The 17341-nt window shown below is 38.0% G+C and overlaps 1 protein-coding gene across 7 annotated transcripts in view; it reads right to left on the bottom strand.

The window, feature by feature from the left end:
* Ero1L (endoplasmic reticulum oxidoreductin-1-like protein) overlaps window positions 1-17341 on the bottom strand; it is a 194439-nt gene that overhangs the window by 36511 nt on the left and 140587 nt on the right. For all 7 annotated transcript variants that reach the window (XR_011017600.1, XR_011017599.1, XR_011017596.1 and 4 more), the window contains exons 10-11: window positions 12128-12281; window positions 2784-2932 (exon numbers count right to left, since the gene is read on the bottom strand). Coding sequence is in view for 2 of the 7 variants with exons in the window: in XM_068225422.1 (XP_068081523.1) it covers window positions 2784-2932; window positions 12128-12281 (303 nt within the window). In the remaining 5 variants the exon portion in view is untranslated. The remainder of the gene's footprint in view (window positions 1-2783; window positions 2933-12127; window positions 12282-17341) is intronic.

The raw sequence follows: 17341 nt of genomic DNA, 5'->3' as shown, positions 1-17341 counted from the left end.
AGTACTGTGTGTGATATTAGTTTCACCATGAGAGCCTAAGCCCTGAGACCACTGCTGACAGCACTGAGATTAGAAAATGCCAGCCGTAATCATAACATTGTGGACAACTACTCAGTGTCCAATTTGAAGAAGAGACCAAAAGCTAAGTCGACTCAAACATTGCAGTAAATATCTGTTCAGAAGTGGGTTAGTTAATGTATTTATTATTATTAAATGGTCTTGTACAATGATGTAGTTATGTAGTTCTCATATTTTGCTATGCAGTCGTTTCAGTATACGGTCTTCATATATTTCTGTTTCTGTCAAGTAAATGTGGCTGATTTAGTGAATGGTACAACACATCGGCATGATGATTATGATTAGTCATGTGTGTTTCTATTTTATTTTCTGAAATTAATTCTGTATGGCGGATAATTTTATGGTAATTTGTATGATTTGCACTTTACTAGGTGAATACAGGCACCGAGCTCGATAGCTGCAGTCGCTTAAGTGCAGCCAGCCGCCAGTATCCAGTATTCGGAAGATAGTAGGTTCGAACCCCACTGTCGGCAGCCCTGAAAATGGTTTTCCGTGGTTTCCCATTTTCACACCAGGCAAATGCTGGGGCTGTACCTTAATTAAGGCCACGGTCGCTTCCCTCCCACTCCTAGCCCTTCCCTGACCCATCGTTGCCATAAGACCTACCTGTGTCGGTGCGACGTAAAGCAACTAGGAAAAAAAAAATTAATATAGACACAACTCATGTTTGGAGTCATCATCATACTAAATAAACCCAATGGTGATTTAGAATCATGTATGTTCTGAATATAAATTGAGAGGGATTATGTTAAAAACTCAAGTGATACAAATGATTCCTTTCTTCTGAATCAAACCAGCTAATGTATAAACGATATAGGAGATACTTGTACATTGTGACACGGAAATCGGAAAGTAGGGTGGATCTTGGAGAATCCAAATGTATTATTTGAGGATTATGTACGCGTGGGGTGTGTTGATTGATATCATATTTGGAATTCGTGACATCCCAGGGTGGATCATGAATGTATTACGATGGTTAATGGGGCATGTTATGATAATTTGACTTTGAAAAGGCATTAGTTTTGTTTATTGAATTGGAGTTATGTAATACTTCCAACCTTCTATTGTTAGTTCGAAATGGAATTTTGGTATTATGTTTTGGAAGATATTAGCAATATTGTAGATGTTTTCATTGAAGGTAGATGATACCTTAAATAAAGAACTGAATATTATCCGCTCCATCACCAAAATCAATGCTTATAACAAATTTTTTATTGAACGAATAATTAACTAATTTAAACACCGTCCAAAAACAACACTCTTGGAAGATAATTCTAAAACCAGTTGCTTTACCTTGCTTTTCTTATTAAAAAAGTTCATGAACTCTTTTTCATATGAACATTGACATATTTTACGTGTTTTAGCAAAACAAAAAAACATTTCCAGTATCACCCTCAGTGTTTCAATTATATGTCAATTTCTGCATTTACATTTTCAGCTGACGATGTTCCATATTTTAGGAACGAAACATGTACTAACCTTTTAACTAAGTAGTTAGACTTTAAGCTGAAGTTCTGGAAAGATACTGTAGACATGCTCATATTAAAAATTCACCCCCCTTTTTCACTTCCCCTTAAGTGGATTTTCCAAAAACAAATTATGCGTGCATCTTTACTTTTACAGAAGATTCCAAATACCAGTTTTCACGTCTGTAACAGGTTATGTTTCTGAGATATATTGCAGATATACTCATTTTAAAAATTCACCCCCTCTGTCACTCCTGCTCACCTCCCCCCCAATTGGATTTTCCAAAAACAAGAAAATAGTACACATTTCTTTCTTTTTAAAGAAAATTCCAAATACCAATTCAGTTTTTGAGATATAAGTATCCTCATAAAATGTTTTCAATACACTTTCACCTTTTTTCACCCCTAAAGGAAATTTTCTGAAAACAAAAACAAAAAATATTTTGTTATTCTTAGAGGCGATTCCAAATACCAATTTTTACATCTGTAAATTGTTAAATTTTTGAGATATAGATTCACCCAAATTTTTCACCCCCTTACCAACAGAATATCCAAAAATCTTCTCTTAGTGAGCACTTGCACTGTAATATAAATGTATTTCCAAAATTTCATTTCTTTATGTCCTGTAGTTTCGGCTTGGCGATGATGAATCAGTCAATCAGGACATGTATAAGATATTACAGTTACAACAAGTTGATTTACATGGCACCGACACAGATAGGTCCTATGGCGACGAAGGGAGAGGAAAGGGCTAGGAGTGGGAAGGAAGTGGCCGTGGCCTTAATTAAGGTACAGCCCCGGTATTTGCCTGGTGTAAAAATGGGAAACCACAGAAATCCATCTTCAGGGCTGCCGACAGTGGGGTTCGAACCCACTATCTCCCGAATACTGGATACTGTATATGATATTATAACTAATTATAAACTATTATTACGTCACAACAATATAACCAATGTATGTATGTTCAGTCCTTAGCCTGAAGGCTGGTTGCATCCTCAACAGCTCCATCATTAGCTGTTACAGATGGCCTAGGCATCACTGAAGAGCCACACTAGGAAATTAGGAGTGAGTTAGTTTCCTGTTGCTTTCCTCAATAAACAAATAGTTTGTAAAATAAATGGAACCTAAAATGTAAACCTTCTTTTCACTAAAAAATAAACAAACTCGTTACATTATCAAACTATAACACGTGAAATTATTTCCAACTTCCAACTAGTTTAAATCTAAATGACAACCTACCTGCCAAATGCATTGATGAAAGCTACGATCTCATTACGATCCAGCTGGAATTGACTCTTCGCTAAATGCCTAAGGTCAGTTCCTGAAGGATTCAAACCATCAAACTTCCCTGAGAATAAGATTTTCAATGCTGTACCCAGTCCATGAATCTGTAACATGAAAAATCACATCATTGTTTTTCTCAGTTCATACATATTTCAAGAATAGAATAGATCAAGTATCTTAGTAAGAATGTTTATATTCCCTGGCAGTTCTTAACAAGTGTATAGTCCATATTTTTTAAAAGAAGAGGAAAGGCCATAGGAGTCAATCAATCACTAATGATCTGCATTTTAGACAGTCGCCCAGGTGGCAGATTCCCTATCAGTTGTTTTCATAGCCTTTTCTTAAATGATCACAAAGAAATTGGAGAATTATTGAACATTTCCTTTGGTAAGTTGTTCCAATCCCTAACTCCCCTTCCTAAAAATAAATATTTGCCCCAATTTGTCCTCTTGAATTCCTACTTATTTTAATATTGTGATCTTTCCTACTTTTAAAGACACCACTCAAACTTATTCGTCTACTGATGTCCTTCCACGCCATCTCTCCGCTGACAGCTTGGAACATACCACTTAATCGAGCAGCTCGTCTCCTTTCTCCCAAGTCTTCCCAGCCCAAACTTTGGAACATTTTTGTAACACTACTCTTTTGTCGGAAATCACCCAGAACAAATTGAGCTGCTTTACTTTGGATTTTTTTCAGTTCTTGAATCAAGTAATCCTGGTGAAGATCCCACACACTGGAACCATACTCTAGTTGGGGTCTTACCAGAGATGTATATGCCCTCTCCTTTACATCCTTACTACAACCCCTAAATACCCTCATGACCATGTGCAGAGATCTGTAACCTTTATTAACAATCATATTTATGTGATTACCCCAATGAAGGTCTTTTCTTATATTAACACCTAGGTACTTACAATGATCCCCAAAAGGAACTTTCACCCCATCGACGCAGTAATTAAAACTGACAGGACTTTTCCTATTTGTGAAACTCATAACCTGACTTTTAACCCCGTTTATCATCATACCATTCACCACCGTCCATCTCACAACACTATCGAGGTCACCCTGCAGCCGCTCACAATCTTTTAACTTATTTATTACCCTGTACAGAATAACATCATCTGCAAACAGCCCTATCTCTGATTCCACTTCTTTACACATATCATTGATATATATATATAAGAAAACATAAAAGTCCAATAATACTGCCTTGAGGAATTCCCCTCTTAATTATTACAGGGTCAGATAAAGCTTCGTCTACTCTAATTCTCTGAGTTTTATTTTCTAGAAATATAGTCACCCATTCAAGTCACTCTTTTTTCTAGTCTAATAGCACTCATTTTTGCCAGTAGTCTTCCATGATCTACCCTATCAAATGCCTTAGATAGGTCAATCGCAGTACAGTCCATTTAGCCTCCTGAATCCAGGATATCTGCTATATCTTGCTGAAATCCTACAAGCTGAACTTCAGTGGAATAACCTTTCCTAAACCCAAACTGCCTTCTGTGAAACCAGTTATTAATTTTGCAAACATGTCTAATATAATCAGAAAGAATGCTTTCCCAAAGCTTACATACAATGCATGTTGAACTGATTGGCCTGTAATTTTCAGCTTTATGTCTATCACCCTTTCCTTTATATACAGGGGCTACTATAGCAACTCTCCATTCTTTTGGTATAGCTCCTTCAACCAAACAATAATCAAATAAGTATTTCAGATATGGTACCATATCCCAACCCATTGCCTTTAGTATATCCCCAGAAATCTCATCAATTCCAGCTGCCTTTCTAGTTTTCAACTTTTGTATCTTCCTGTAAATGTCATTGTTTTCATAGGTAAATTTTAATACTTCTTTAGTATTACTCACCTCCCCTATCCAGACATTATCCGTGTAACCAACAGTCTTTACATACTGCTCACTGAATACTACTGCCTTTTGAAGATCCTCGCATACACACTCCCCTTGTTCATTAATGATTCCTGGAATGTCCTGCTTTGAACCTGTTTCTGCCTTAAAATACCTATACATACCATTCCATTTTTCACTAAAATTTGTATGACCACCAATTATGCTTGCCAACACGTTATCCTTAGCCGACTTCTTTGCTAGATTCAATTTCCTAGTAAATTCCTTCAATTTTTCCTTACTTCCATAACCATTTCTAACTCTATTTCGTTCCAACCTGCACCTCCTTCTTGTCTCTTTACTACTCTGTTATAATATAGCGGATCTTTACCATTCCTTACCACCTTTAAAGGAACAAACCTATTTTCACATTCAACAATTGCTTTAAACCCATCCCAGAGTCTGTTTACATTTTTATTTACCATTTTCCAGCAATCATAGTTACTTTTTTTAAACTCACTCATGCCTGTTTTATCAGCCATATGGTACTGCCTAATAGTCATAATTTTAATACCTTCCTTTCTTTCACATTTATTTTTAACTACGACAAAAACAGCTTTGTGATCACTAATACCATCTATTACTTCGGTTTCTCTATAGAGCTCATCTGGTTTTATCAGCACCACATCCAAAATATTCTTCCCTCTAGTTCACGGCCTCTCAAACGCCCAAAATCTCACGCGTGCAAACCTAGGCGCAATATCTTCGTGCACTGTGCATTGGTTCCGCTCGGCTCGGACCAACGCTTTGTCTCCGGGCTATTCGGCTAAGCTCGGCTCAACTCAGCTCGGATTTGGAGCGCTACGGAGCAAGTGGAGAAGAGGGAAACAGGGGGAGCGAGCGAGACAGTCGTGAGGAAAGGAAGAGTAAGCGCTACTGCTCCAAATCGAGGAGTGGGGGGTCTGCACTCTGGTCAACCAAGCGAAGTCGTCTTTTGCACCGTGCACAGTGCATGCACCAGGCGCATGCACTGTGAGACGCCCTGCTCTAGTTGGTTCCATCACTTTCTGAATCAGCTGCCCTTCCCATATTAACTTATTTGCCATTTGTTGTTCATGCTTCCTGTCGTTCGCATTACCTTCCCAATTGACATTTGGTAAACTGAGATCACCTGCTACTATCACATTCCTTTCAATATCATTTCCAACATAGCTGATTATCTTATCAAATAATTCTGAATCAGCGTCAGCACCACCCTTTCCTGGTCTGTACACTCTAAAGACATCAAGTTGCCTACTATCCTTAGAGATGAGTCTTACACCCAGAATTTCATGTTTTTCATCCTTAACTTTTTCATAGCTTGCAAATTCTTCTTTCACCAGAATGAATACTCCCCCTCCTACTATTCCTATCCTATCTCTGCGATACACAATCCAGTTCCGTGAGAATATTTCTGTATCCATTATATCATTTCTCAGTCATGATTGAACTCCTATTACAATATCTGGTAAGTATATATCTATTAAATTAATTTGATTCCTTTGTTTATAAGGCTTCTACAGTTGAGCACTGTATTTTTATGTCATCCTTACTTGATTTCCAGTTCCCTGTTCAATTAACACCGCTCCCTAGGCCACCCCCTTTCCCTGAATGTACCTGCCTATAACCCTTCTAAACAAGTTTCCTAACTTATATGTACCACTGCGGTTTAAGTGAAGGCCATCTGAGCGCAGATCCCTGTCTCCTACCCACCTATTAGGATCTAGAAATCTCACTCCCAGTTTCCCACATACCCACTCCATAGTCTCATTTAAATCCCCAATCACCTTCCAGTCAGTATCCCTCCTACACAGTATTCCACTGATAACAATCTCCGCTTCCTTAAACTTCATCCGTGCTGCATTTACCAGATCCCACACATCCCCAACTATGTTGGTAGTTATACCTGCTTGCCATACATTGTTAGTACCAACGTGAAACACTACCACCTTCTCCTTCCGTTTTCAAGCCTTTAATAGCCCTTCCTTTTCTTCTGTCGATATCTTCCCTCATCCAGGGATCCAACTATACTTCTTCAATTTTAACTAAGAGGAGATGACTATTTCCTTGTACTTCCTTTGCAAATAATAATCACCACCACCACCTCCTAGAAGATAAACGGAATAAATCCTAGGACCCACCATTAAGTATCTATATCAGCATCATCATCACGATTCTCCATCTCCAGCTGTCCAGGTGCTGAGTATGAGCCTTCATCACTTCCTCCTGTCCAAGAATATAATTCTGTTCATGGGAACTCCTTCCACTTCAGCCCCCTCTCCCCAGATCCTTTCTTATATCTATTCACCTTATCTAAGGTCCTTCAACATCCTGTTATTTCTTTCCTGCTATTGTATTCACAAAGTACTCTTTTACTTTCCTTCCTTCCATCCTCCATCCTTTTAATGTGCCCATACTATCTTATGAGTCCCCTCTGGATAATCTAAGCCACACTTATGCTCACACAAGCTTCAGCTCAATTCACTTCATTCCTCGCTTTATCTTTCATTGTCCTCTGATGTATGGTGCATATGAACTTCACTGCAGAAGCTCAAATTTTGCTGCTGTCTCATTTGGAGAGAGTATATGTCGTGAGTGTGCCTGTCAGTACGGCAACATGGCAACTTTTAAACAAAACCTTGGAAAAAAAAAAAAAAAAAGTGGTAATTCAAATAGAAGAAGAATCATTAAACTGGTTTTGTAACTGGATGATGAATAAAGGTACATATTTTCATGAGACAAAATATGGGAAAGCATTGGCAGAATGGGTAAAAACAAGGTGATGCAGTGATGGCTGATGACTGAACTTTGTAACATGTGCCACATTACACCTTTGTAAATAAGTGATTATTAGAGGAAACTGTGCTGGCTGATGAACTTAAAACTTTGCACAATGTACCACATTTCACCTCTGTAAATATATAATTAATCACAATTACTCTTTGTTCATACGATGAATTACAACAGTATGATAAATTTATTAAGCCATAATTTGTGCTATGACTTTGGGAAAATTTCCTCACTTGCAGTGTGTAGCTTATACACTCAAACTTATTTCGAAATGGGGACTTTTCAGTAAAAAAAAAATAATATTCAGAATCTCATAAAGTTATGCAGAAAATTAGTAGACATATCAAAATCCACTGAGATTCTCAAAGGTGCACAGAAACATTTTTTTCTTCCACAATAATGAATGGAATTCAACTCTTCATATACTACAAAGATGTCAAAAACAGAAGACAACCAAGCAAGTAACCATATGGTTTGGGTCACAAAGCATTCAGGAGATAGTGGGATCAATCTCACCACTGCCATCCCTGTAAATGGTTTTCTGTGGTTTCCCATTTTCACAACAGGCAAATCCTGGGGCTGTACCTTTCTTAAGCCATGTTCGCTTGCTTCCTTCCTATTCATATCCCTTTCCCATCCCATTGTTGCCGTAAAACCTGTTTGTGTTGGTGTGACATTTTTAAAAAATTAAAGAGTGCCATTGTACTGTATCCTCCCCTCTTAACCCTTCCAGTAAATCTTACAGTATTGCAATGGGAGCTACTGACTTATTGATACATTGAACAGTTTTGATCAAGTAATGCTCACTGTGATATGTTCTACAGTGACAGTGCCTGAGTGAACAGTGTTATATCTCAACCTTCATAAGAGCTCACACAGTTGAGAATTGAAGCAGTTTGAATCTTTGGGGATTATACTGTATGTCACAATTAATCACTAAAAAAATAGTTTTCTTTATGAGTGGCAATATAATTGTATGTACACCAGGAAACAGAACTAGTGTTTCTCACATGGAATTAATATGCAGTACAAAGACATTGAAGAGAATCAAACATGTTCCATTGCAACTCTGTTGGATTCCTGTTTAAAAGGACAAGTTTTTTGCAGTTTGAATGTTCACAGTGTTGCTGCAGACAGATTGCTAGATCTTACTAATCAACAAGAGGATCCTGAATCTATAAATCTATAATATGGTGAGTATTTAGGTCTTTGAATCTTTGGGGAATATACTGTATGTCATACTTAATTGCTAAAAAAATAGTTTTATTAGTGTCAACACTATTGTACCGAGTGGGCAGAATAAAGTGGAACTGCTCCATCCTGTGCGTGGGAATTCCTGAGCAAGTGAGTCAGACAGTGACAAAATACAGTGCCGAATGTACTGAAGACCGCACTACCGTGCCAGGTTTCAGTCTTTGTTGAACTTTTGCAAAAGTGGCATGTGTTTCATTAGTGACATTAGTAGTGTCTGAATTCAGTGAAATGGCTCAGGTGGCTCAAGTCGGGTATCGGTATGCTGTTTACAAGTCATACGTCCATACAGAAAGTGCAAGGGCTGCAAAGAGATTATCTCAAGAGACATTTCCTTATGTTCAAGCTCCAGGTCAGACTTCGATTCGTAGATTAGTAAATAAGTTATGTAAGACAGGAAGTTTTCTTGATAAGAGACATAATAAACCACGTACAGTACTCACACAAGAAACTGTAGGTAACATTGGTAACACTCTGGAAAGGTCTCATACAAAATTACTTTGACGACTTGCTCAGGAAATGGAAATGTTCTATGGTTCTGTTCGAATGGATACAAAGTTACTGAAAGATAATGAAAAATTTCCTAAGCAGGTGCCAGAAATGCTTGAACAACAAACGGAGGCAGTTTCAACATCTCTTGGTGTCATATATGTGAGTACTTTTATTTGTTGTGTTGTTTGTTTTTTTGTTAGAAATAGCTTACGCGACAATGTATTTACTGTGGACTTCCTGTCACTTACGCACCCCCTGTGTACAGGCTCACATATACACATGTTAGAGTGGCACCCAACCTATCTCACAGTACGTGAACTCGTCCAACACACTGCGCATACGCTGTGCTGTGAAGGATAATGTCGTCAGTGAGAGACCGGTCAAATAGTTATTATCCAAGTTGTTCTCAAAACAGGAAGAATGCAGCTGGATTGAAATTGAATATCCCTGAAACTGTACAACACAACAGTGTCATGAAGGTCTTTGTGAGGCATACAGGAATTCAACAATTATTTCCTTAGAATGTCAGTTCACAGTATTTTTAGTGTGCATGTTGCATTTACTGGTGATGACAAGGAAATGTAGGACAGAGTAGTCATGTTCAAATTCAAGTTTATAAATCACAATGCATGAAAACTGTAATTGCAATTGGTTTCTTTTAATGCAAATGTGTATCTGTTATGGATTATGACAGTGATGCTGAAACTGATAGTGAATGATGTTAAGTCTATTTGTTAATAGCAGCAATAACATGTTAGAAATGTTCTGTTTGACCAATAATTACTGCTGTACTTTATTTTCAATTTTAAGTTACAGTTCCCTGTATGCCATCTGTGTTTTATTACATAAGTCAAACAGCTGAGGTTAGTTATTGATCAACTGGCGAACTGTAGACTTGCTTGCAGCAAGACCATCAAAACATCGTTTGTAGTCCCTACTGGTGTTTATATCGCTATTGATGTTATTGTTTATTGATGGTACATCTTTTAATATGTTTATCTCTTATCCTTACAAATGTTTCTTCACATAAAATATGCACCCTAGATAAGTATTATAAAAATTAGACAAAAAGTGTGTGTTACATAAATAAAGAAATGATAAATTTTTATTTTACGGAAGTAGTCTTCATCCATTTTTTCCATGATCTCTATGGATAGGGTACTGTACCAGAACTCTCCACCTTGCTCTATCTTTCCAACACTCCTCTTTTAGCACTATATTGCTTTAGACTCGTCTAGTATCAACACAGCCCATTACAGAGCTGCTCTATTTCATTCATGATTCATCACCAGAAGAACTGGTCACAAAAAAAGACAAAGAGGCACACTAACAAAATGGAAACAAAATATTGCTACTGTGAACAGACCCATATTTTCTGAATGCTAATAACCTTGGTATTTCTGCAGAATCTTCACCTCTAGATTTCTTTTAGTTTATTTTTTGACAGTAACGTATTGTATGTTATCCAGGTGGAAAGTAACAGATATGCCCTATAGCAAATAAACCTAAAGAAGCAAGAAGGCCCTTTGAAACCTAAATCAGTGCATGCACAGAGGAAACCACTGGCACTGAATGAAGTTATATTTTTCAGTAGTGTTTCATACGAGCTTATTTTGTAAACCTTATCTACAGGACTACTGGAACACAATACCAATTCTAAAAACTGACTACAAGAAATACAATGTTGAGCGATCAATGATTTGGTGAGCAGTGTTTGGGCTGAAATCACCTTATTTTGTGAACCTTATCTGCAGGACTACTGGAGCACAATACCAATCCTAAAAACTAACTACGCAAAATCCATTGGAATGTTGAGCGACTGATGATTTAGTGAGCAGTGTTTGGGCTGAAATCACAGCAGAATCATGAGCATCAACTGTAGTAAGGCTTGTAGCTAGAGATCATTTCTCACACAGAATACCATCAGTGGGTGCGAAGAAAGAAGCGCACACACACACAGTGTAAGTGCAAGGTCTGCTATGGTAAGTCCAAGCACAACAATGGCCATGTTGTGAAAAATTTAACAACTGTATACTGCTGTAAATGTGACTTACGTCTTCGCATAGGAGAATGTTTTGAGTGTTACCATACCAAAGCTAGGTATTGGGAATAATAATGTGTTGTTCAGTGACTGAAAACTATCCAACCTTATGAGTAAATTCGAAATTTAAGTGTGTGAACGAGGATTTCTTCTTCATTTTTTTCCATGTCGCACCGACACAGATAGGTCTTATGGCAACGATGGGACAGGATTTGCCTGATGTGAAAATGGGAAACCATGGAAAACCATCTTCAGGGCTGCCGGCAGTAGGGTTCCAACCCATTATCTCCCGGATGAAAGCTCACAGCTGCGCGCCCCTAACCGCACGGCCAACTCGCCCGGTAACGAGGATTTTAAAATGTACCAAACTTGTAGTCTGAGTTCCTTTCCATTGCTGAAGGTAAGCATTTTTTAACTGACTTCATGAGACAGTCTGCTTTTTCAAGCATATGTATATACAATTGTTTAATTATATTGCAAAAACTGACAGAACTGTGATTTTTTCCTGAGAGTCTAAAACATGCCGGCACAGGATAGGGATGCCATCTTGAATCGACCGGGCTCATAGTGTTAAGGGCCAGTACAGAGGAAAAAGATGAAAGGCACTTAGAGATGCTAAAATAAAACAACTGTCAAATAAAGTGCTGTAACGCAAAAAGAGAAGAGACTGTTCATTACATGTTTGGGCAGTGACAAATATACAAGTTTACTTGAAAGAAATCAGGAAAAATATGAATAGAATGGACAGGACACTCAAAATAGGATTTGTAGCTATTTATAGTAGCAAGATATCTAATGACATCTAAAGAGCAACATAAGATCTGTTTATACAGTACCTGTAATTTTCCCCAGAGTTTGCACTTTTCACAGCCTACACAGTCCATGATGCGAGATATGTTCCTGAAGTGCTGTCGGAACTCATCTTTCAGTTTGCGAGCCTGCTTACCTCCATTAAACATTACACTCTCGTTGAAATGGTCAGGAAATGACCTATCGATAGACAAAAGAGACCCATTATCTCATAATCTACAGGCTATTTCTAACTACACAGAAAACAAGTACATACATGATTAAATTTCAAGGATGTGAGATTTACACTGGAAAACAATTACAGCCAGAACTGGTTAGGAAGTATCTGTGGGGACCAAAAAAAAAAAGTCAAAGAGGGAACATGCTAAAAAATGAAAAACAATTGCGCTCTTAAATTTAAGGTTAGGAATGAATGTAAAAATAATTATGACGAAAACGAAGAAACAAGTTTTCACAATTATAATTACAATTACAATTATAATTAATTTTAAGAACACCAACATAGTAAAACAGCAAGGAGAAATGTTCTGAGAAACTCAAACTATATACGTTGCTTACAACTGTGTTTAAAGTTTGTAGGAATGTCCCAACGTCTGGGCAATTTGCACATGTTTCATGTGTGGATTAACATCCACTTTCTGAATAAACTTCAATTTTTCATCATTTCTAAGCTATCGAGCTTCTTTCTTCTCCATAACTGAATGTCCTGCAAACTACTATGTGTAAGTACAGTAGGCCTAATTTATGTACATTGGTATATAATTCACTTACGAACATAAAAATAAGCACCAACAAGTCAGCTATATGCGTACGTACGTTTAAGCTTTTTCCAATCGTGAAATTACCAGTGTTTTGCCCCAGTGTAGCAGTGGGATCATCAGTTGGAATGCTACACCTTTCCAAAACGCTGGTGCTAGTGCACCGTTGAGATACCACTACAAGCCTCCTATGTAGGACAATACAGTGATTGTGCACTAGGGGAAGCATGTATCTCCACTTATATAAATGCCTGCCTTTGGCCTGTTCCTACGTTGTTACACAATTCACTTATGACACATAAAATTAAGCACCAACACGTCACACGAGGCACCGTTGCACAATCCAAACAAACACAGGCCCACATCAAAGACTGGCTTGAGACTGACACTCCCTGCAGCTGTAGGCCGACACGCTACCATGCTCCGGGGCCATGAAATTAAGTTCTCTACCAAATCCTTACCCAGGCCAGTCATCGCTCGCTGGTGCATCGTGCGTGCAATGTGGCCAGGAACGCTAATTTAAATTTCTTATGATGGGAGTTACGAATGTAGAACAGTGAAGTAAGTGTGCTACCCAGGACATGGACTGGACTATGGAATAATGATGTAATAACCATTGGAATAATGATGTAATAACCAGGGAAACGTGCTAGAGAGGGACATCTTAATCAGTTTTGACTGTATATAAAATAAGATATAATATTAAATGCTCAGGTAGGAAAGTTAACACACATATGAGAAACAGATAAAGAGCTGTGACGTACACCACATAACCACTTGCAGACAGAGTACACATAAAAGAAAGATAAAGCATGAAATATATTTTACTTTCGATCCGTATCGATGATTATCTGTATATATAAATTAAGTTTTGTCTGGACATTGCTCAGAATTTGAAAAGAATGGTATTTCTGTATTGGTCATGTCCCAGTAACAAGGAAATGCACTTCTTACTTTTCTGGAATTTCTGTGTCTGTCTGTCTGTCTGTCTGTCTGTCTGTCTGTCTGTCTGTCTGTCTGTCTGTCTGTCTGTATGTATGTACACGCATCATGAGTAAACATCTGAAAAGAATTTAATTAAAATTGGTATGTAAACTCGGGGGATGAACCACTACAATCTAGGCTATAAATCATTTTATTCATGCTGAGTAAAATGGTAGTTTGGGGGAAAGCCTAAAATTTAATTCTCAATTATTTATAATATTAGTGGTCCTATCGATAAATACTACATAACTAAAGTTATATAGAATTAAATTTCCGATCATTTATGTCCTATACATTTTTAGCGTACCGGATATGATAACACAGATATTCATGAATTTGCATTTTTGTTGCTAAGTCCATATCAACTACATAGCAAAAGTTATAGAGAATATACCGTACCGACTACGATAATATTGGCATTTCAGAGTCGGAAGAAAACTAAATGTAAAGGCCTAAAATATCAAAAGTGCATAACATTGATCAATAACATTACATTGACCATTGTTTGTTGTGATGTTCTTTTGTCTCTTATGCTGCCACTCAACTCCAATAGATGGGATTACTGCTGCGTACCGAGTATAACAGCCTGGCTGAATACTGGCGGGAAATAGCTGGGGAGTTAGAAAACTTTCTTCCTTTGCATGCTATTCCTCTGGTTCATACTTTTTCTGATACTGCTGGTACATAACACATTGGTTCATCATATTACTCCAGCTATTCGATACCTACTCTGACGTGCTGTTTTGAATGAGCAGTGTGAACACTTAAGCCAGAAGCTCACTTAGTAGTAGTAGTAGTAGTAGTAGTAGTAGTAGTAGTAGTAGTAGTAGCAGCAGCAGTAGTAATGGTAGTAGTACCGGACGAGTTGGCCATTCGGTCAGGGGCATGAGCTGTGAGCTTGCATCCGGGAGATAGTTGATCCGAACCCCACTGTCGGCAGCCCTGAAAATAGTTTTCCGTGGTTTCCCATTCTCACACCAGACAAGTGCTGGGGCTGTACCGTAATTAAGGCCACAGCCGCTTCCTTCCCACTCCTAGACCTTTCCTATCCCATCGTTGGCATAAGACCAATCTGTGTCGGCGCGACGTACAGCAACTAGCAGGGGGAAAAAAAAAGTAGTAGTATGACCTGGTCTAGAATTACAATTTAGACCTATTCCAAATTATAGCACCACAATTCACTAAATAACTCAAAATTCAACCCTGAAGAGAGCCGTTTCTTAAGAAAAGCTTCTTCCTCTTCACTTTTATTAAATTCTACATTCATTTTATTTCAAATTAGCTGTGAAGAGGGGCTTCTCCTCTGACTTGGAGGAAAAATTTGTCTCCAAATCAGATAGATTTTTCTGCCGCCAGTGTAGTGAATTGACATTTTCTAACTCATTGGGTACTTCGAGGAACAGCTTATTAAAAGGGCATATACTTTTTGCCCTGGAACTCTCCACTATTTGATCCCCTCTCCCCTCGCCGAAAAAAGGAAGAGTGTTCACGAATCACAGCTGTCTAGGGCTTGATCATTCCAGCTTGGAACTTTGGACCGTTAGATCGGCAGCGTAGCACTGTTCCACAAAAGTGAGAAAATGTGTGGTTTTTCATTTGATGGAGTATTTCATATTAAAGCATTGCTTTTAATCACGCCATTCCTACTGACGACATTGTAATGACCTATGTTCATTTCAGTTGGGAAAACTACTAAGACAGCCTTTCTGAGAATGTAAAAAGCAGGTGGAGAGTGAGTGTCTGTCATTATAATGAAAACTCCCCAACCTGATTGTGACTGATGGTAGGCAAGTGGGCTTACCATTATAATGAAAATTCCCTAACCTAGTCTTCATATGAGAAAAGACGTTTGGTGACTTCCCAGGCGCATTTCTAGGGTAACGTTAAGACATATCCAATTTAATACAATCTTGCTCATAACGTATACAATACCTAACCTAGAATTCTATATACAATGTAGAATTCCGTAGCGAAGCACGGGTACATCAGGTAGTGTTATGTAAGTTGAAAAAACGAGTATAATTGTTCCACCTAGTCAATCATTCAAAATTTATTCACAATTTAAAATTGTAAATTCATCATATTAAAACAGCACTCAGACAATTAATAATAGTAAAACAGGCCTCCTTTCACCCTAATTCTCGTAAGAAAACTTCCTTTTACAGTCTGATACACAGAACCTCGAATATTCCGCTTTCTAAGTATAACTGTATGAAAGAAATTAATACCATCTATGAAATAGCATTAAAAAACAGCTATAATGAAAACTAGGTGACTAAAATCATCAACAAGGTAAAAAATAAACCTGTCACCACTTTAAAGAAACGTACTGCTGACAGTAAAAAGAAGTATGTTACATTCACAAAAATTTTCAAGTTGCTGATATTTTTAAGAAACATAATCTCCAAGTTTCTTTTAAGACCAATAATACCAGTGCTAGATTACTTTACAATACAAATGTCGTAAATAATATTAAAAATACATTTCTATATTCAGGGGTGTATAGAATAAAATGCGATCATTGTTAGGCAAGTTATAAAGGTCAAACAGGTGGGAGTTTTAATATCTGCTATTTGAGAACAACATTATCATCATCATCATCATCATTTCCCTTTATCCAGCTGTAGCCGGGTAGGGGCAAATATGGTTCCTCTCCACTTTCTTCGGTCTTTCCACCACTCCTCCTCCAACACTGTGTCCCAGTCCAGGTTTCTTCCTATAATGCTGCGTTGGATGGTATCCTTCCATCTCAATCGTGGTCGTCCACGGCCTCTCCTTCCTTGGATTTCGCTTTATGTGCCCAAACCATCTTAGTCGGCTCTTCTCTATTCTATCATTCATTTTCTCCACTCCAATTTCTTCCCGGATTTTCTCATTCCTTATTTTGTCTCGTCTACTCTTCTGTATCATACTCCTCAAGAACTTGATTTCAGCTGCCTGTATTCGACTCTCATTCTTCTTTGTCATTGTCCAAGTTTCTGCTCCGTAAGTTGTTATGGGTACGTAATACATCTTGTACATAGTATCCTTTGCTTCCGTTGGCATATCTTTGTCCCATAACATGTTTCTTACACTATGATAGAAACAACTTCCAGCTTGAATCCTTTTACTAATCTCAGCATCCAGTTGAGCATTCTCCATTAATTCACTCCCCAGGTATTTAAACGTTTCCACTACTTCCAGGGGCTTGTCTGCAAGAACATGTCAATGCAAAAGAGATACATTACATTCTCTCCTATGAGTAGGCCTGGGATTTTAGACTTTTAAAAGCCAGTATCCAGTATTCGGAAGATGGGTTCAAACCCCACTGTCGGCAACCCTGAAGACGGTTTTCCGTGGTTTCCCATTTTCACACGAGGCAAATGCTGGGGCTGTACCTTAATTAAGGCCACGGCCGCTTCCTTCCTATTCCTAGGCCTTTCCTATCCCATCGTCGCCATAAGACCTATCTGTGTCGGTGCAATGTAAAACAAATAGCAAAAAAAAGAAGAAGAAAAA

This window comes from Anabrus simplex, chromosome 1 (genome assembly GCF_040414725.1).
Source record: "Anabrus simplex isolate iqAnaSimp1 chromosome 1, ASM4041472v1, whole genome shotgun sequence".
Taxonomy (NCBI): domain Eukaryota; kingdom Metazoa; phylum Arthropoda; class Insecta; order Orthoptera; family Tettigoniidae; genus Anabrus; species Anabrus simplex.
The sequence above is the reverse complement of the archived record's forward strand: the minus strand, read 5'-3'. Positions and strand labels throughout refer to the sequence as shown.